This window comes from Lampetra planeri, chromosome 31 (assembly GCF_965212315.1).
Source record: "Lampetra planeri chromosome 31, kcLamPlan1.2.h2, whole genome shotgun sequence".
NCBI classification, from domain to species: Eukaryota; Metazoa; Chordata; class Hyperoartia; order Petromyzontiformes; family Petromyzontidae; genus Lampetra; species Lampetra planeri.
This window is the reverse complement of record NC_136137.1, coordinates 4,617,083-4,639,197: the sequence shown is the minus strand read 5'-3', so window position 1 is coordinate 4,639,197 and position 22,115 is coordinate 4,617,083. Positions and strand designations below refer to the sequence as shown.

General features: G+C 50.0%; 1 protein-coding gene across 1 annotated transcript in view; it reads left to right on the top strand.

Annotated features, from left to right (window-relative positions):
* LOC144729120 (homeobox protein Hox-A3-like) overlaps positions 1–20,013 on the top strand; it is a 91,290-nt gene extending 71,277 nt beyond the window's left edge. The window contains exons 2-3 of the mRNA XM_078609079.1: positions 475–1,279; positions 18,746–20,013. Of these exons, the coding sequence (XP_078465205.1) occupies positions 475–1,279; positions 18,746–19,623 (1,683 nt within the window). The 3' untranslated portion in view covers positions 19,624–20,013. The remainder of the gene's footprint in view (positions 1–474; positions 1,280–18,745) is intronic.
* The last annotated feature ends 2,102 nt before the right edge of the window (positions 20,014–22,115 follow it).

The following is a 22,115-nucleotide window of genomic DNA, read 5'->3' as shown; positions in this document are numbered from 1 at the left end:
CATCCCGACCCTGACACCTGTATATTTTGAGTTTCTATGTTCTCCCCCTGGTCGTGTGGATTTTTCTCCGACTCCTCCGGTTTGTCCCTCCACATTTAGAATGATAAAGACATTTCTACGTGACGAGCCACTTTGTTGGCCTATCATTTGTGGTCAGGTCGCTTCTGAAAATGAGCTATGCAGCTCAGTGGGCCTTACCTGGTGAAGTTAAAAAATAGTTGAGTTTTTAAAGCGGAGCGCCATCGATGTCTCTATGTTCCTGTCCATAACTTGTCCTTGTAACCCCTCTCCCCTGTGCAACACACACACACATGCATGTACATGTACATACACACACACGCATTCCCTCTGAACATTGACTCAAATACTCAACCACAAACTCACGCTCACTCACACCGACACACACATCACCACCACTACCATACCATCACCATCCTCAACAACACCACCCCCCCCCCCCCAATTGCTCCACAGGGTAAAATCCTCTTCCACTTGACCAGGGGGGCAAATGTTCTTCGCCAACTGCGTGAAGACCTCAGCACCACCTCCACGAACGACAGCAGCAGGATCAGCAGTGACAGCAACAGCAGCAACAGCAGCGATAGCAGTGCCCGGCGATCGAGGGAGGTGGACCCCCACAGCGCAATGCACAAGTCCACCTTCTACGACTTCTCCTTCTACCAAGGTGGAGGAGGAGGAGGTGGAGGAGGTGGAGGAGGCGGAGGCGGAGGAGGAGGAGGAGGCGCGAACGGATACGTGTACGAGCCGTCGGCCCAAACCTACGTCGGCGCGACCTCCCAGCACTCTGGGCCCGAGTACGGCCACTCGGCGTGCTCCCTGCAGCAGCAGCAGCAGCAGCAGCAGCAGCAACAGCAGCAGCAGAGCTCCGGCTCGGCGGGCGCGGTGCCCGCCCTCCCCAAGGCCGGCGACCTCGGGGGCAGCTGCATGCGGTCGAGCAACGGCGGGCAGGCCACGTTGCCCACCACGGGCTTGCCCGACAAGCAGGGTTGCGCTCCGACGCCGCTCTCCACGCCGCCGCCGCCGCCGTCCGCCGCCCCCGCGGCTAACGGCGGAGGGACCGTGGGCAGCAACGGGAGCGGCGGTGGAGGCGGCGGCGGTGGCGGTGGAGGGAATGGAACGGGCGGACAGAAGGGGGTGGCAAGCAAGCCGTTTGCCGCGTCGAATCTGGGCAACGCGCCGAGCCTCACCAAGCAGGTGTTCCCGTGGATGAAGGAGTCGCGGCAGAACGCCAAGCAGAAGAATAGCTCGCCCTTGCCAGGTACATTACCCGCGCGGCACCACCACAACAACAAAAACAAAACACGAAGATCACCCCGCATAGTCTTCAACAGACTGTTGGGGCAAGTGCCGTTAGCGAGCATGGCAAATGCGCGCGCACACAGAGACAGATACACACGTACCGGGCGCGACGACTCAAGCTCCTGGATTTCTGGGAGGCTCAAAGACATCAGGTGGCAGCCCCTCCCTGCCTTTGTCAGCCCCGCCCACTTTAATTTAGCCACTCCCACTGATCTACTAGCCCCACTCACTACTCAAGTAGCTGCACCCTTTGTTTGCTCGGTTCATGATTCGAGCGTGAAGCTGGAAAATTTTAAAAACGGGACAAGACGCTTAGATTTTTACCCCGGCCATACCAGGGCATTAGCTGGATTTAACAACTGTCATAGCGGTGTTTAAGAGCGGTGAAATGCTATTGGCACACTCGCATGCTCTGCAGAGCTTTCTATATGCAAACAAATGAAACTATTTATGAACTTTAAAATATTTTATTATTTGACCAGGTAAGGCCCACTAAGCTATATGGCTCTTCAGAAGCAACCTGGCGATCACAAATGATAGCTCAACGAAGTGGCTTATTATCTCGTAGCAGCCAAATACTCTAATCGATTTTTTTCTAATTGTGGAGGGAAAAACCGGAAGACCTGGATAAAAATCCACACGGCCACGGGGAGAGAGAGAGATGCAGACTCGAACTACACACGCGTCAGGGTCGGGATCGAACCCACGACCTCCTGTATACCAGGCGAGGCAGTTAACATCTCGTCACCGCAGTTCCCTGGTGATGATGCTGGTGTGTTGGCAGTGATGCACAAAACCACTCAACGGATTTTTTCAGTAACGCTGTGGCATTAAAAGGGAACAATATAACGTGACGTTTCAGGCAATTGCCCTTCTTCAGAGCGACACATAGACACGCTTATTTTATCCGACTCAAGGCCACCATCCCATTGTCGTAAGCATTTTCCACAATCACTTCCTGTTTCACTGGCCTCAATGTATACACCACGTTGGCCAATCAGGAGCTGCCTAAGGCCTGCTGACCCCAGGAAGGCTTAGGTCAACAGGAAGTGATGCAATAATAATACATTGCAGCATCTCTGGAAACGTAAGCAGTGATCAATGCTACGAGTTTGAAATCTCACCAACTCTGCCTACACACACACCTTGTTATGAATTGTAGGGGAGCCCCGGTGTGTTTGTCAGTTGGAGGCTACGCCCAACTGATGAGCCTCAATGAAGTCAAGCCTGGTCGAATTTTTGCCCTCGTTTTCATGAACAAATTATACTCGTCCGAAAGCCCGACAATTAAAATACATTTTATGTTTACTTCACAAAGCGCATCAACTGCTACCGTCGCTCCATCTCCACCATGGCCTTGCTCTCGGGGGGATCATATTTGTCCATTGGCCATCGTCCCTTCTTGGTCCATGCCATCTTGTGCACAAGCCCCGCTTTCATTTTTTCCTTAATAAATACGCTGTCTCTAGCTTTGCATTGGTTTTCTGATCCACGTGTTACTCTTCCCGTGTCTCGGCGCAATTCCCAGCATGCACCTCATCCATCTCTGCCCTTCATCATCACCACCATGGTCTCTCTACCGCTGGATAAAGATCGTAGTGACGCCTCCCATTCACATCCACGTCTTCATCTTCCCGTCTCTCAGCACAATTCCCAGCATGCACCCTTCGGCATCCTTCTATGTGCGCTCTTCAGCTTTTTTTTCTCTCCCTTTGTCATCGTACGCGGCGCGTGACGCCAGCTCGTAATGCTCGCGGTCCGCGGACGCCCGCGCGTGTTACGAACACGACGTCTGCCCATCAAAAACACGTAAATATTAAAACACTAAATGTTTACTTGCATAGTAAAGTAATTATATTTTTTCATTTGCTATACAGCCAAATACGACAAATGTCTAACCTTAAACACCCAGTCGTTCATAAAAAAAAAGTTGAAGGCAGTATAGTACTATAGTATTAGAGCAAGTGTAAAATCACTGAGCCGGAATTGATAGCTTGAAAGCATTTAGCGCGGGGCCCTTGAAAGTGCGGGGCCCGTAGCTACTACATATGTAGCTACTTGTGCCACTAAGATAACCCAGCACTGGGAGGGGGGGGGATGTGCAGATGCCTCAATGGGCACGTGGCACACTCATAAAACATTGAGCTTCAAATACCGATAGCCCGGGCTTAACGTAGGAACCCGTGGACCTACAAAGACACCCGGAGTATCACGTCGATCCCCGCAGATTTGCTGTCGAGAGTCGTAGACTCTCCGAGAGACTCGCATTTGTTGGACTCGCCTAAGAGACACATAGTCTCACAAAGAGATCCATAGACTCACACAGAGACTCAAAGACTTAATATCGAGAACTCTAAGGGACATTTGATACTGGGGAAAAAATGTCCCATTGATACAACTGCTCATCTTTGTGCTGTTCGCCTGGTGAGACAAGGACATAAAGAACGAGGCTTGTTTCTGGTGTGGGCCAATCAGTTTCAAGGACAATGCCCATGTTTGTTTGCATGCTCACCACAAGTACGTGTGGTTAATGCAGACTTGATGCCTTGCAATGTATATTTTGGTGTTTCATTATCTTAACACCTATTCTTATTTTTCATCATCGAGAACCATATAGACTCACACATAGAAGCCCACAGACTCCCATAGATACTCATAGACTCATATAGAAGCCCACATGCTCGCGAAGATAATCATAGACTCACATAGAAGCCCACAGACTCACATAGACACTCATGGACTCACATAGATACTCATACTCACATAGAAGCCCACACACTCGCATAGATACTCATAGATTCACATACAAGCCCACAGGCTCCCATAGATACTCATAGACTCACGTACAAGCCCACAGGCTCACATACTCATAGACTCACATACAAGCCCACAGACTCATATACTCATAGACTCACATACAAGCCCACAGACTCATATACTCATAGACTCATGTACACGCCCACAGGTTCACATACTCATAGACTCACGTACACGCACACAGGCTCACATACTCATAGACTCACATACAAGCCCACAGACTCACATTCTCATAGACTCACATACAAGCCCACAGGCTCACATACTCATAGACTCACATACAAGCCCACAGACTCACATACTCATAGACTCACATACAAGCCCACAGACTCACATTCTCATAGACTCACATACAAGCCCACAGGCTCACATACTCATAGACTCACGTACAAGCCCACAGACTCACATACTCATAGACTCACATACAAGCCCACAGACTCACATACTCATAGACTCACATACAAGCCCACAGGCTCACATACTCATAGACTCACGTACAAGCCCACAGGCTCACATACTCATAGACTCACGTACAAGCCCACAGGCTCACATACTCATAGACTCACATACAAGCCCACAGACTCACATTCTCATAGACTCACATACAAGCCCACAGACTCACATTCTCATAGACTCACATACAAGCCCACAGACTCACATTCTCATAGACTCACATACAAGCCCACAGACTCACATTCTCATAGACTCACATACAAGCCCACAGACTCATATACTCATAGACTCACGTACACGCCCACAGGTTCACATACTCATAGACTCACGTACACGCACACAGGCTCACATACTCATAGACTCACATACAAGCCCACAGACTCACATTCTCATAGACTCACATACAAGCCCACAGGCTCACATACTCATAGACTCACATACAAGCCCACAGACTCACATACTCATAGACTCACATACAAGCCCACAGACTCACATTCTCATAGACTCACATACAAGCCCACAGGCTCACATACTCATAGACTCACGTACAAGCCCACAGGCTCACGTACTCATAGACTCACGTACAAGCCCACAGGCTCACGTACTCATAGACTCACATACAAGCCCACAGGCTCACATACTCATAGACTCACGTACAAGCCCACAGGCTCACATACTCATAGACTCACATACAAGCCGACAGGCTCACATACTCATAGACTCACGTACAAGCCCACAGGCTCACATACTCATAGACTCACATACAAGCCGACAGGCTCACATACTCATAGACTCACATACAAGCCCACAGACTCACATTCTCATAGACTCACATACAAGCCCACAGACTCACATACTCATAGACTCACATACAAGCCGACAGACTCACATTCTCATAGACTCACATACAAGCCCACAGACTCACATTCTCATAGACTCACATACAAGCCCACAGACTCACATACTCATAGACTCACATACAAGCCCACAGACTCACATTCTCATAGACTCACATACAAGCCCACAGACTCACATTCTCATAGACTCACATACAAGCCCACAGACTCACATTCTCATAGACTCACATACAAGCCCACAGACTCACATTCTCATAGACTCACATACAAGCCCACAGGCTCACATACTCATAGACTCACGTACACGCCCACATGCATGACTTGGGTTGTGATCAAACGTGGTTCTCGAGTCTAGTAGTGAGTTGATGGTCTCAGCCGGTCACCAGTGACTGCGCGAACAACACAGAGAGATGAAATTGGTCAGTCGGTGAGTCAGTCCGTCACTCGCAGCGCTTGTTTGGGCAGATGTTGGTCATGCGAGTTTGAGTCAGTGCGGATACCGGTATTGATTATGAGCTACTGTATCTATGATCTCTGACCTTCCTTTGACCAAGGTGTAAAAAAATATAATTGTGACCAAAATATTTCACTACGCCAATCGTATGGAAGACGGAGGGGGGGGGGGGGTAGTTTGGGAGTGTTTGGGGTCCCAATTTGGAAACAATCTCTGGCAATTTGTCTCGTGTGTTTTAACCTTCGTTGATTTTCTTTTTTTCATTGCGGCAACACGCAGGCCCGTTACATCGCTTCGTGAAAGTGCGCGCACACACAAGCACACACAAGCACGCACAAGCACGCACAAGCACACACAAGCACGCACAAGCACACACAAGCACACACAAGCACACACAAGCACGCACAAGCACACACAAGCACACACAAGCACACACAAGCACACACAAGCACACACAAGCACGCACAAGCACACACAAGCACACACAAGCACGCACAAGCACGCACGCACCGTCAAACGTAAACTCAACCGGTTGTGAAAAGCAGGGGGGTAGAAAGATGGGGAGCAAGGTCGCTGCTGCATCTTCTTTGAAATTTGACAAAAAAAATATTAAAACCCCAGAACATCTTTCATTTTTGGGGGTTTTTGGAGGGGGGGGGGGTGGTGGAGGGGTGTTGGGGGGGGGCAAATTGAGGTTTGGTGGTCAGGCGAGGTGGGTGGGTGGTGGGTGGGGGGGGACATTTACCGAGACCGTTTTCGTGAAACTGAACTGAAGCGCAGTTGTCGACCAGGTGCCTCTCTGCTACAGCAAGCGTCGAGAAAGTGTTGTAGCCGATAGACTCTGTTGGCTGCTGCTATGAAGGATGATGACGATGATGATGATGAGCCACTTCGTCGAGCTATCATTTGTGACGGCGAGGTCGTTTCTGAAAAGGAAGCTCATGGCCCTGTGGGCTTTAACCTGGTAACGTAAAACATCTTCTTGGTTCTTTCGGTAAAGTCACGTAGAAGGGAAATGATAAAATAATATAAATATAAAACAATACAAATTCTCACGTCTCGACTGCAACACAAGCAATCGTCATCAGGTGTGAAATCCACAGCAAGAAAGTTTTTAAAAAGTGGCGGTTTTTCCATGCTGTGGATTTCACACCTGATGACGATTGCTTGTGTTGCAGTCGAATCGTCGTGAGAATATTTATTGTTTTATATTTATATTACTTTATTATTTCCCTTCTACGTGACTTTACCGAAATAACCAAGAATATGAATCCCTGCAGTCACGAAAGCTTTAAATCTAAATTTAACGTCAAACATCGTTTGTTTTGTATTTTTACCTTCAATTTTTTTTCCAGTGATCTGTTTACCTTTCCTCTGCTCTGAACTCCCGTCGTGTTTTTTTCGTATTTCTAGTCGTTGTCACTTTCTGAACCCGCCCCCCGTACTGGACGCCTGTGAAAAAAAGAGCTTCATAGCTCATCGGATTCCTCCCGCAGTAGTGTAAACAAACAACCTGACTCTGATTCTGAGCCGGCGATGGGAATTTCACATCCCTATGCTGGGGTTGGGCGCAAGAGCCATCTGGGCTCGAGGTGTGAGAATCAGTGGATCGCAGTGCCACGTGCTGGATTTTGGCACCGAGAGCTCAAGCGAGGAGGTGTGGGAGGAGAGAGAGAGAGGTGTAACGTTCGACATACAGCAACACCTAGACATCAGAGTCACTACCACCACCATCGTCACCATCTTCAGCATCGCCACTCCCACAATCGTCGCCTCTATCACATCGCCACGAATGTCAACATTATTATAACGGCAGCAGCACCACCGTCATCAGCATTCACAACATCATCACCATCAGCAACACGATCGCCAACACCACTACTGCTACCACCGCTGTCACTGTCACTATCACCACCACAACTGCCACCAAACTCAGTCACCGTGGGTTTATATATGACTATGTAGAGATGACTGCCTATATGATTGTACGTAGGCCGATAGATGTATCATGTCAGGTACATACGTGAATATGACTAAGAATGTATATGCATGGCATATACAAATGGAAAATGTAAAACTATCCGGTAGCAATGTGCGACTGTACGAAATAAGAAGTCGCTGTAACCCACTTAGCCTCACACCGATCCCCAGAGAGACACGCAAACTCCATATATACAGCAGGCGTCAGGGTCGGGATCGCACCCACGAGCTCCTGTGCCCCAGGCGAGGTGGTTAACATCTCCTAGTCACCGCTCCTGAATGCTTTGCGTGTGAATAGCGGCGAGTGGTAAACACCGGGAGATGGATCACGGGGACCCGCTAACAAAGTTTGTTAACGCCTTTGGCTCAGGAATGCAGCTGGGGTGGGGGGGGTGGGGAGTTAGGACGAGGAGGACGAGGGGAGGAGGGTCACCATATTTGAACTTTTGAACTTTCGTGACCTCACTGTCACCCTGGGTAAAGTGGAGGAGGCTATACCAGGAATAGTTGGAGGGGGGCATTTATGTCGATTTCGAATAGAGCTCCCATTTGTTTTCGTAGTCGATGACTCTTACCGATTACCGATACAGTATACATCAGCGGGCAATGTGTCGCCGTCATATAATCCATTTCTCCACGTAAAAAATATATTTTTACTTTGTTTTTTTTACACATTCCGTCAGCCGGACAACCATTCCATAGTGCATCATTTCAACGGCACTGATTCAAGACAAGCAAACTCTGGAACCAGTTCCAACACACGGCGTCTCGTCAACAGACTCGGGCTTTTTTCAATCAGCGCTCGTCAACTGCCGATCTTGCATGGATCTCAGATGTAGCTCTGCGTTATCCACTTACGTGGGGCAGTTCTCAAACACCCGGGGTGGGGTGCTTCATCATCACGATTCCGCCAGCAGCAAGCTATTATCAGCATGATCATTCATCATCATCATCAGCCATGGTCAATCCACTGCTGGATGAAGGCTTTTACACGCAAGCTGATTTCATCGCACTCCATCTCCACTGCTGATTATTCGATAGTCAGAAAACTGCCCCGCCCCTAGCCCCCAGTGACCCCGTCCACCCCCACTGACCCCGCCCACCCCCACTGACCCCACTCACCCCCACTGACCCCACCCTTACCGGCTGTGTCTGGGCAAAAGGGGTGGGACCGAATCATAAAAGGGTGGGGCCTATATACAAAGGGGCGGGTCCTAAAAAGGAAAGGTGCAAAGGAAGAGTTGGGGCTTATAGAGGAAGGGTTGGGGCCTACAGAGGAAGACTCGTGGCCTACAGAGGAAGGCTTGTGGCCTACAAAGGAAGGCTTGTGGCCTTCAGAGGAAGGCTTGTGGCCTTCAGAGGAAGGCTTGGGGCCTTCAGAAGAAGGCTTGTGGCCTACAGAGGAAGGCTTGGGACCTTTAGAGGAAAGCTTGTGGCCTTCAGAGAAAGGCTTGTGGCCTTCAGAGGAAGGCTTGGGACCTTCAGAGGAAGGCTTGGGACCTTCAGAGGAAGGCTTGGGGCCTTCAGAGGAAGGCTTGGGGCCTACAGAGGAAGGCTTGGGACGTTCAGAGGAAGGCTTGTGGCCTTCAGAGGAAGGCTTGGGGCCTTCAGAGGAAGGCTTGGGGCCTACAGAGGAAGGCTTGGGACCTTCAGAGCAAGGCTTGTGGCCTTCAGAGGAAGGCTTGAGGCCTTCAGAGGAAGGCTTGGGACCTTCAGAGGAAGGCTTGTGGCCTTCAGAGGAAGGCTTGTGGCCTTCAGATGAAGAGTTGGGGCTTATAGAGGAAGGCTTGGGGCCTGCAGAAGAAGTGTTGGGCCCTACAGAGGAAGGCTTGTGGCCTACAGAGGAAGGCTTGGGGCCTTCAGATGAAGAGTTGGGGTTGAGGGCCCACAGAGGCTGAACTCGTCTGTTAATTTACGTTTCAAATCATAGAATCATCAGATACGTGCAGCAGGAAACAGCGTAGCTTTAGTACCGTAGATTGCGGCCACAGGCCAACTCGTTGGAATAGAATTGGTGGTGGGGGGGGGGAGAGAAAAGCCAATTGTTTTGAAACGACCTGCGCCTGGCTTCTGTACAGACGAGATGTGAACATAACGGGCGATGCTTAGCGTGAGATTGGCGAACGTTTTTTAAACGAATGCCCGTACGGCTGAACACACAGAACTGACTTTCACAGACGACACATTTAATAGAAAAGAAATCAATGTAATTGAACCGGGTGTGTGTGAAGGTTAAATGAATAAGCCCGTACATATCAGCCTAAGGGGTTATTGCGTGTGTGTGTGTGTGTACTGTGTGTGTGTAATGGGCTGTAGAAACTTGCTGTGTCAGCAAGACTTATTGTATAGGCAATCTATGACTTCATTTGTACACATTAGCGATAAGTGTACCCCAAAGGCATTTGAACTGGTCAACAAAGACAAAGTTCCCCCGTATAGCCTTACAGATGTTTTGGGCCAAGTGCTGTTAGCGAGTAGCACCTACGAAGCCTGTCACGGCACACGAAGGACTGGGTGGCCGCCTTTGTCTCCCCATTGACGATGCTTTACACACCGCAGCACTAAGTACTCATTCGAGGCTGAGTCGACGTAGGGGAGGCCCAGGATCATTCGATAGCATAAATGCAAAGGCACATCCGATATCTAATCCACCTGGGGACTACGTACCGATAGCAGTTCGACCTAAGTTGACACTTTTGAGTCGCGCAGATTTATTTCCACTGCCAATATGAGTGATTTTACTTTATAATCGCACTCATTTCATGCGGGTTCGATCCCCGACCCTGACGCCTGTATAGTTAAGAGTAGTTAAGAGTAGGTATACAATAAAATAAATTAAATCACGACGTTTCGATTGCAACACAAGCATTCATCATCAGGTGAGTAAACCACAGCAATAAAAATAATTTTTCTGAAGAACATTTTTTTTGCTGAATAATTTTCTTGCCGTGGTTTTCCCACCTGATGATGATTGTTTGTGTTGCAATCGAAACGTCGTGATTTATTTTATTTTCTACCTACGTGACTTTACCGAAATAACCAAGAAGTATGGATCCCTGCAGTCACGAAAACTTCAAATCTAGATTGTATAGTTAGAGTTTGCATGTCTCTCTCTCTCTCCCCGTGATCCTGTGGATTTTGCCTCCGGGTCCTCCGGTTTTTCCCTCCAGGTGTTTCCCTCCACGGTTAGAATCAAGTATGTGGCTTCTGCTACAAATGTCCGCGTGATAGCAAAACCACTTCGTTGGGCTGTCATTCGTGATGGCCAGGTCGCTCCTGGCAAAAAGAGCTGAAATGCTAGCTCAGTGGCCTTACCTGGTGAAACAAAAAATACGTGAGTAGTTCAGCTTATGTAAGTGAAACTTTAACATCTGAAAAATACTCTTTGATTCTTTCGGTAAAGTCACGTGGAAAGAGAATAAATTAAATAATAGAGTACGACGTTTCGATTGCAACACAAGCATCCGTCATCAGGTAGAGCTAAATTTGAGAGAGAGACAAAATACAGACACGGAGACACACAGACAGACACAAGCAGAGAGACAACACATAGACACACAGAGAGACACACAACATAGACACACAGAGACAACACAGATACACACAGAGAGAGACACACAGAGACACACAGAGAGAGACACACAACATAGACACACAGACACACACAGAGAGAGACACACAGAGAGAGACACACAACATAGACACACAGACAGACACACAGAGAGAGACACACACAGAGAGAGACACAACATAGACACACAGAGAGAGACAACACAGAGAGAGACACACAACATAGACACACAGAGAGAGACACACAAAATAGACACACAGACAGACACAAGCAGAGAGAGACAACACAGAGACACACAGAAACACACAACATAGGCACACAGACAGACACACAAGCAGAGAGAGACAACACAGAGACACACAGAGAGAGAGACACACAACATAGACACACAGAGACCCAATGCCTCTCACAAATAGTTTCGTTTGAACACTTCCATCTACACGATAGATAAATTAGCTCCATATCCCCATCAAATTAAATATGTATTATTCCACAACCCAGGGGCCTTCCAGGGCAATTGTATGATGATCATCAGCCATAATCAATCCACTGATTGGAGGTGCATGTGCTGTGGAGAAGGGCCAAATATATATATTTTTCTTTTTTTTGCATTTTTTTCTTCAACAGTCTGGGCTAGCAACCACGCCCAGCCGCCTTTGTCTCCCCCGTGCTTAATGGGTGCACGGACAAGTGAAACACATACCTGTGTCTGGCTGGGCTCAAGGGCTATGGCGTGGAGCAAGTTTAGACGACAAACAGAGAAACCTCCTCGCTGAGGTGGGGGGATTCCAAGGGGAGGGGGAGAGGTGGGGGGGTAGGTGGTGCACGGGGGGAGGGGCGGGGGAGGGGCGGGGGGGAACACGAGAGAGACAGATGAAGCGTCGCGGCTGACTCGGCTTTGAAAGTGAGAAGGGCCGCGTGGTAACGGGGGGGGGGGGGGGTCGTGTTTAGCGCACGCGGCTGCATGGAGACGACGCCACGGAGGGGATGGTGGTCCGTGCTGTGTGCGCGTGCGGGGAGCGGTGGCGCAGCGGTTAGTAGCGGCCGCGCTACTAACCGCCGCCACACCCCCGCTCAAGGCCAGCCCCCGGTGAGGATTATCTGAACTGGGGCCTGGTCCTCCGCTAGGTCGACTCAGCCTCAAATTAGAAGCTGGTGCGGTGGGTAAACATCGCCACCGGGGAGACGAAGGCGGTCGGGCGTGGTGCTGGCCACCCACCCCCTCGTGTGCCGTGCCGGCCTTCATAGGTGCTCACTAACAGCAATTGCCCCTACAGTCTGTTAAAGGTGATGCGGGGGGGGGGGGGGTCTTTGCCTTTTGTGTGTGAGAGGGACAGGTGTATGGGTCAGTAGCAGGTCCAGGGGGAGGGGTATGTGGGGGGGGATACACAGAGACCCGACGGAATACAAAGGGAACCATGAACTCACACAGAGATCCATAGACTCACAGAGAGACCCATAGACTTACACAGACACCCATAGAGATACACAGGGATCCATAAACTGACACAGAGACCCATAGACTCACAGAGAGACCCATAGACTTACACAGGCACCCATAGAGATACACATAGATCCATAGACTCACACAGAGACCCATAGACTCACAGAGAGACCCATAGACTTACACAGTCACCCATAGAGATACACAGATCCATAGACTCACACAGAGACCCATAGAATCACAGAGAGACCCATAGACTTACACAGAGACCCATAGAGATACACAGAGAACCATGAACTCAGAGAGATCCATGAACTCACACAGAGATCCACAGACTCACAGAGAGACCCATAGACGTACACAGAGACCCATAGACTCACAGAGAGACCCATATACTTACACAGAGACCCATAGAGATACACAGGGAACCATGAACTCAGAGAGATCCATGAACTCACACAGAGATCCACAGACTCACAGAGAGACCCATAGACTCACAGAGAGACCCATAGAGATACATGGGGAAACATGAACTCAGAGAGAGCCATAAACTCACACAGAGACCCATAGAACCACAGAGAGACCCATAGACTCACAGAGAGATCCATAGACTTACACAGAGAGACCCATAGACTTGCACAGAGACCCATAGAGATACATAGAGAACCATAGATCTAGACTCATACACTGTTATAGAGACGCAGAGGTGTTCGTCGAGACGAGTGGACTTACATAGAGACCCACTGACTTACATAGACACGTGTGAATGTTGAACTTCTTTCGCACCATACGCAGCCAACCGCGCTAATCGGCGGTGTGGGGGAACGACAACAAACTAAACACTAAACAACAGGTAAATAATTTAAATTAATAAAAGTAAAATAAAAATAAAATAAAAATCACGACGTTTCGGAGGCAACACAAGCTTCCGTCTTCAGGTGAAACCGTCACAGCACGATTGCTGTATCAAGTAAGATACTCTCTTACTTGATACAGCTACTGACCAGCATGGTGAAGTATGGTTGAAATGGGCCTCCATCCCGTTAGAAGATTATTTTGGTGATGCTGCCGCTGCTGCTGCTGCTGCTTTGGCAGCGGTGCACAAACACAAAACAACAAGAACAACAACAGCAAACTCGACACACTCGTCAACAACACTGTGTGGCCTTAAGATATATATAATTGCCAACGTTTCGGGCAATGTCCCTTCTCCACAGCACATGCACCTCCAATCAGTGAATTGATTGATTATGTCTGAAGATGACAATTGTGGTCATGATGATGACCGTGTTCGTGAACATAAGGCAGATCTGAAACACGGTAGGACCAATACCTTGGCCGTGATTGTTCATTGTTTTAATGCGGTGGGCTCACACGAAATTGATTTCTCTAAGACGAAGGTACTTTACAAGCCCACAGGCTTTGAACAAAGATTCGTTCATGAAGCCTTCCATATATATAGACACAATTTCAACCGAGAAGATGGGTACACACTGAGCAATCATTGGAAGGACGTTATCAACCAGTTCAAGTCATAACTGGCTGTGATGTTCCCATCCTACCACCTTCCGATGTTAGTTGTGCTTTACGCACATTTCAAACTTGCGCTTTCACAGGGTTCACACCGACACAGCCACTTGGCGCGCCGGCCTCTTGGTTGCGGCTCTGCAATCTTTCATTAACATGCACATTTCCCGTTAATATGCAAATTTTTACCTGGCAGCACTTTGATTGGTGGAAAACCAACCACCGTCGGGTTGGGCTACCCACCCCTTACATTGTCATTGGCTGCCGACATTTGGGCTACGCCCATTTCAAACTCTTTATAAACAGTTTGCCTCGGAAGCTAACCCCCCCTTTTCCTGAAGACGACCGCTTGTGTTGCGATCGAAACGTCGTAGTTTTTTGTTCTTTTTTGTTATTTTCTTTGAACCTATCTACGTGACTTGACCGAAAGACCCAACAATATACATCATCATACAATTGTCCTGGAAGGCCCTTGGGTTGTGGAATAATACATTTTATTTTATGAAGATATGGAGCTGGAGCCTATTTATTTATCTATTTATTTATTTGCACACTGAGCCCCACAAATGTTTCCCTTTCAATCAACAGGGGGGGAGGGGGGGGCTATCGTGTAGACTGGAGTGTTCAAACTAAACTATTTTTTTTAGATGTTAAAGTCTCACTTGTATAACTAAACTACTCAACTATTTTCATTTTACCAGATAAGGCCCGCTGAACTATACAGCTTTTTTATCATAAGCGACCTGAGCCACAAATTATAGCTCAACGAAGTGGCTTATCAACGTGTGGACATTTATAGCAGAAGCTAAATACTCTGTAATCGCACGTCGATTCTAAATGGGGAGGGAAAAAACCGGAGGATCCGGAGAAAAATCCACGCGACCACGGCGAGAGAGAGAGAGACCCCGCAAACTCCAAATCTACAGCAGGCGTCAGGGTCGGGATCGAACCCACGACCTCCTGCAAACCAGGCGAGGTAGTCAACATCTCCGAGCCACCGCAGCGCCCTTCCTGCCAATAACAGCTGTGGGTAGGCACCCAGCATTCGTTTTGAGAGGCCGTGCATCTCGCCGATGAGACCCCCAACAAGGTTGAGAACTGTTGTTTGTGGAGGTCTCCAGCGAGGTTTTCGTTTGCTCCGTTACGAATAACTCACGTCGTGTTTTTTTTCTGTTTTATACCCGAGCCCGAGCCGGTTCAGCCCAGCACCCTTTAGATAATCGCAGGGTCGGCGAGTCAAACATTTCCGTAACGATAATAATAATAATAAAAACTGCTGCTCATAATGATGAGATTAAATTTTGTTGCCAGGAAGTCCTCACTTATTCCTAAACGATGGTGCAGGGTGTGCCCCCTCGACTGTGGTTCAATAATTGAGGTCTTGGCGAGTGACCTCGGAAGACGCCACTGGGTGGTTCACTGCTCTCTGCTGGCTGGGCGTTCCGCGTGGGACGCCCCCCGAAATATCACGATCGGACTGCGCTGAGCAGCCGCCGATTATTGTTCTTTTTAATTGGCAGTCGCTTTGTCAAATCCACTGCTGGATGGAGGCCTCTTCAGGAGCTGGAGAAGTGGAGGATGGGAGGGTGGGAGGGTGAGAGGGGGGGGGGGTCTTGAGCATACTTCACCACGCTGGTCAATGCGGGTTGGTGAAGAGGCGTGGGAGGAGAGGGTGGGGGGGGGAGGTGAGCTGGGGTTGGCTTGACCAGTCGCTCACCACTGGTGTTGTCGCCATGGCCTGGATTCAAACTCAGGTCACCCGGCTTTATGCAGATCTTAGGTCTTTGAGTTAGTGCGAAGGTCCCTGTGTGAATCTGTGGGTCTCTGTGTGAGTCAAGTGGGTATTTATGAGTCTATGGGTATCAACGTGCGTGTGGGAATCTACTAATATTTAATAAATAAAAGAAACAGCTCATTATCAGTTCACTGCTGCATGAAGGCCTCACTCACAACGCCGTGTCAGCCATCGGGTGGGTTGTTTGACCATACTTCCCCATTTGGCTCAGTCGCGATTTTGGTGCAAACCCATTAAATCCAGACTCACATTCCGCCAGTTCCTTTGTGAGAGTCACGCACTCCGTGGAGATGGAGCGATGGGCTCAGCTCTCGCGGAGGAGCCGAGATGGTTAAGCGACATCGCTAGGAACTTGAGAAGGGATGGTGGCAGCTTTGGGAAGGCATTCATCCAGCAGTGGAGAAACCATGGCTTATTATTATTAGGATCATTGCATGGACGGGCTGCAATAAATGTCGATAGCTGGATGTATTCATCCAGCAGTGGATTGATAATGCCTGACAATGATAACGACGATGATGATGATTATGCAGATGATGAAGAATAACTTCATCTTGATGAATAAGTTCACTTTAAATTGGCCTCAATCGCTGCAATTGTTCCCGGGACCGTGAGATATATTGGCCGATGGCTTCGTGAAGGCTTCATCCAGCAGCGTGTACATCACGGCAGACGATGGTGATCATGCCGATGAAGAACAATGTTAACCTGATGAATAAGTTAACTTTGAATTGGCGGACATTGTTGCAAGTGTGGACCCGTGGCTAGATCTTAACTCCCTCGCCTGCTATACAGGACGTCGTGGGTTCGATCCCGATCCCGATCCCGACCCTGACGGCTGCTGCTGTATATTTGGACTGTGCGTGTTCTCCCTGTGGTCGCGTGGAATTTTTTTCTGGGTCCTCTGGTTTTTCTCCGCGCATTTAGAATCAACAAGCGTTTAGAGTAATTAAGCCCACTTCGTTGAACTATCATTCGTGGCCAAGTCGCCTCTGTAAAAGAGCTCTATAGCTCAGTGGGCCTTGCTTGGTAAAATGAAAAATAAAAGTTTAGTTGTATTTTTTTTCCTACGCATTCCACAAGTAGTGACTAATCCCATATCTGCATTTCCCATAAATATGCTAAATTCATCTGTTGATATGCAAATTCCTTTGTCAAGGCGCTCTTCCTCCCCTAACCCAGCTTAAATATACACTACCAAGCTTGGTGGTGTTCATTCAGACGCTGTCTTTCCGACAGACCTCGTTCTTCACCTGAGGACAGCTGCTTGCGTTGTGGCCGAAACGTCGTGAGAATTGTATTATTTTATTATGTTTTATTTTTATAATTTCATTATCTCCCTTCTACGTGGTGACTTTACCGAAAGAACCAAGAAGATTCAGTTGTATTCATTGGCCGATGGCTTTGGGAGGTGGTTTTCATCCAGCAGTGGATAGACCGCGCCGTCAAACTCAACGCAAGCGCCAAAAGCAGCTTCATCGTCTGATCCGACGCGGCTTTTTTCAGCTCAGTCGGGATAACGAGGGCTGCCGGAAAACTCTCCTCCATTGTCAACAATTTTTGGCATCCCACGTCGCTCCCGCGACCCGGCCTTCGAAAACCTGCCTTCGTGCCCGTTGACACGCTGAGCTGAGTTGGGTTGGGTGTTTTTTTCAGTCGCGTCGTTTTTGCTTGACTCTGGCTACGATCCCCGTTTATACCCAGCAGTCCTGTTTATTAAGTTGTCTTCATGCAGCAACGGGCAGGTGAGGCCTTCGTACAGCAGCGGATAGACCATGTATGATGGTGATGATGGTGGCAGTATCGTTATCATGAGCAGCATTATCATCAGCAGCATGAGATTCACCATCAGCAGCAGCATTATCATCATCATCAGCAGCAGAAACAACAGCAATAGACAAATGTTAGTCGATCACTCCAACACTTTATTTCATGTACAGGGGATAATGTATTGTAATTAATTAACACATGTTAATGCGTTAACGCGATATGTAATTAGCACACGGAATATTTAAATAACGTAAATAAATCAATGAATTCATTAAGAAAAGAGTGCTACTTAATTTATTTCCTTGCCTCTATGATTTTGACTGTGCTGTGTTAAACACCCCCTCCCCCTCTGCACCTTACCCCCCCCCACGATGTGTCCATCTCCCCGTATCTCTCCAACTCATCTCCCCCCTCCACTCACCATCCACGCTCACCCCCCCACCCACCCCCAATTACTCTCTGCAATATTTCCAAAATCATCTTCCATCCATCCACTTCTCCTAAACGTCCCCCTCACCCCTCCATCCCCCCTCCCTGCCACCCTCCATCCATCCATCCATCACCCACTCACCACCCCACCTGTCAATCTCACTCACCAACCACCTCCAAAAAAAATCTCTCCCCAAACCCAACTCACCTCTCACCTCCATCCCAACTGCCCCCCCACTCCCCCCCTCCTCCTACGTGTCTATGGTGATGGTGGACGCATCACCACCATCACCACCATCACCACCACCATCACCACCACCACCACCAGGAGAGAACTCGTGCGGCGGCGGTGGCGGCGGAGACAAGAGCCCGCCGGGGGGTCCCCCGTCCAAGCGAGCGCGCACCGCCTACACCAGCGCCCAGCTGGTGGAGCTCGAGAAGGAGTTTCACTTCAACCGCTACCTCTGCCGGCCGCGCCGCGTCGAGATGGCCAACTTGCTGAACCTCACCGAGCGCCAGATCAAGATCTGGTTCCAGAACCGGCGCATGAAGTACAAGAAGGACCAGAAGGCCAAGGGCATCATGGGCTCGCCCGGCGGCGGCCACTCTCCGAGCCGGAGCCCACAGCTGAGCGGGGTCGCCGGCGGGTTGCCCGGCGGCTACGGCAACCCCCTGCACGGTTTGGGCAACGGCGGCCTCATGGGCGGCGGCGTGGTCGGAGGAGGCTACGACGTCAGCTCGCCCACGTCGTTCCCCAAGTCGCACCACAGCGCGTACGGCATCCACACGGGCGCGTACGGAGCGGCGCTCACAAACTGCCCGCCGACCCCCAAGCGCTACGGCGGGGCCCCCATGGTGCCCGACTACGGCTCGCACCCCTTGCAGGGCGCCGACGGCTTCTGCGGCGGCGGCGGCGGCCTGCAGCAGGCGGGGAGCCCCGTGTACGTGCAGGGAGGCGGCGGAGGTGGCGGAGGCGGCGGCGGCGGCTTCGTGGAATCGGCCGGACCGGCGATGTTTAATCTCTCTCACCTCCCGCCGCCGGGGCATCACCACTCGTCGCCCGTCACTCTGGATTTTAACGGACAGATAAGCGGCGGGCACCACCCGCACGCGGCCTGCAACCAGCATCCGACTTACACCGATTTGTCGTCGCATCACCCTCCACCGCCGGGCCTCCAGGATGTGCCCAAACTGACGCACCTGTAGCGGCAGGGGGGGGTGGGGGAGGACGCGGAGAAGGTGGGCCCGATGAGACTCAGTGGTTTGGAGTTTGACTCCGGGGTTGTTGTTGTTGTTGTCGTCGTCGTTATTGTCGTTTGATGTTGTTGTTGATGTTGCTGTGGGGGTAGGGGTGGGGGTAGGATGGGGGTGTAGGTTAGGTTGGATGAGTGTTAGTGGTGGTGGTGGACAAGTGAGACAGTGGTGGTGGTGGTGGTGGTGATTCACCTGTGATATGTAAACAGTGGTGAGTGCGTGTGTGTGTGTGACAGGGAGAGTGTATGAGAGTGCGTGTGTGTGTGTGACAGGGAGAGTGTATGAGAGTGCGTGTGTGTGTGTGACAGGGAGAGTGTATGAGAGTGCGTGTGTGTGTGTGACAGGGAGAGTGTATGAGAGTGCGTGTGTGTGTGTGACAGGGAGAGTGTATGAGAGTGCGTGTGTGTGTGTGACAGGGAGAGTGTATGAGAGTGCGTGTGTGTGTGTGACAGGGAGAGTGTATGAGAGTGCGTGTGTGTGTGTGACAGGGAGAGTGTATGAGAGTGCGTGTGTGTGTGTGACAGGGAGAGTGTATGAGAGTGCGTGTGTGTGTGTGACAGGGAGAGTGTATGAGAGTGCGTGTGTGTGTGTGACAGGGAGAGTGTATGAGAGTGCGTGTGTGTGTGTGACAGGGAGAGTGTATGAGAGTGCGTGTGTGTGTGTGACACGGAGAGTGTATGAGAGTGCGTGTGTGTGGGGCGCGGTGGTGCAGCGGTTAGCGCGCTGCGCCACTAACCCAGCCACCAGAGTTCGATTCCCGCTCAAGGCTAATACCAGTGACGATTATCCAAACCGGTCCTGGGCCTCCCCAAGGTCGGCTCAGCCTTAAATGAGTACCTGGCTCGACGTGTAAACATCGCCAGGAGGGAGACAAAGGCGGCCGGGTGTGATTCTCCTTGTGTGCCCCAACAGTCTGCTCGAGGCTATACGGGGGATATTTGTCTTTGTATGAGTGGATGTAATGATTGCATGTATGAGTACGTATGAGTGTATGTGAGTGTTTGTATGAGTGTACGTGAGTGTGTGAACGAGTGTGGGCGTTGTTGGTATGTTAATGTGAATGGGCATCTTTGATTAAGATTATTACCTAGTTTAGACGAACGGACTGTCAGCACTACCAGCCCATAACACGACCCCTACCCCAAACAACACTAGCCACCACATTAACCCTCCGTCTAACCCTACATACAGGGGTTTCTTTCAAATTGTAAATGTTGTGGCTTGGCTCTCCAATACGCCGGTGCTGCTGTACTAGTGACGAATTGACCACGTTCTGTTTACGTGTCAAACCTTACTGGTTGGCTGTGCCGGGTGGTGGCGGGTTTCACAACACACGTCTATATATTTACGTGATCTAACCCACAAAAACAAAACCTGTATTATGAATGATATTGGTCGCTAAAACCCTACTAAGTGTTAAACCTACACTGGCTACCACAGCCAGTTAACCAGATCACGGCCCTATCCCTAACGCTACCCAACACAGTCAACCAGACCCTGTCAATCACCCTACTCCATGCCATTGCAGGATCTGCACCTTTATCTTGTACCGCATACACTTGAACCCGGTGTGGGCTTCCTCGACTTCAACTTTGGCACCTCGTAAACGGCCACACCGGGGAAGACAAAGGCGTTCGGTCGGTTGGGCTTCGATCATTTCTGGCCACACCACACCAACGCTTATCTCTCTCTCGTGAAAGACAAAGATCCCCCGAATAGCCTGATCAGACTGTTGGGACAAGTGCTGTTAGCGAGTAGCACCTATGAAGGCCGGCACGGCACGCGATGGAGTGGGTGGCCAGCACCACGCCCGGCCGCCTTTGTCTCCCCAGTGTGCTTGTTTACACACCGCCCCAAATACTCATTTGAGGCTGAGTCGACCTCGGGGTAGCCGCAGGACCGGCTCAGATAATCGTCCCTTGGCGTTTGGTGGCCGTGAGCGGAATTCGAACTCGGGTCGCCGGGTTCGTAGCGCAGCACAGCGCAAACCCACTGCCGCTAGCCCACCGTATCTCTCTGTCACACACACGCCTTGCTTGCCTTAATAGGCGCTCGCTAACCACCCAACCTTCCCCGACAGTCCGTTCGTACGTACGTACGTCTAAACTGCGTAGACTTTGGAGTGAGAGCGAGCCTGGTGTGTGCACCGCAGTGCTGGTCACAGTCACCTGTGTGGTGTGATGAGGTCAGTGCCAAGGGAATGATGATGATGATGGTGGTGGTGGGGGGAAGGGGGGGAGCTGGGTGATTCTTTATAATTAAAGAAGAAAACGTAACACGGAGTTGGTAGGCAATAGTCGCGTTCTTATTATACAAGTCAATGTTATTTATGTGTCACGTACATTCCATTGTTGATGATGATGATGATGACGCCTGTTCCGCAAACGTTGATGGCAACGACGACGACGATGATGGAATTTGGAGACCTCTCGTAATGTTGTTGT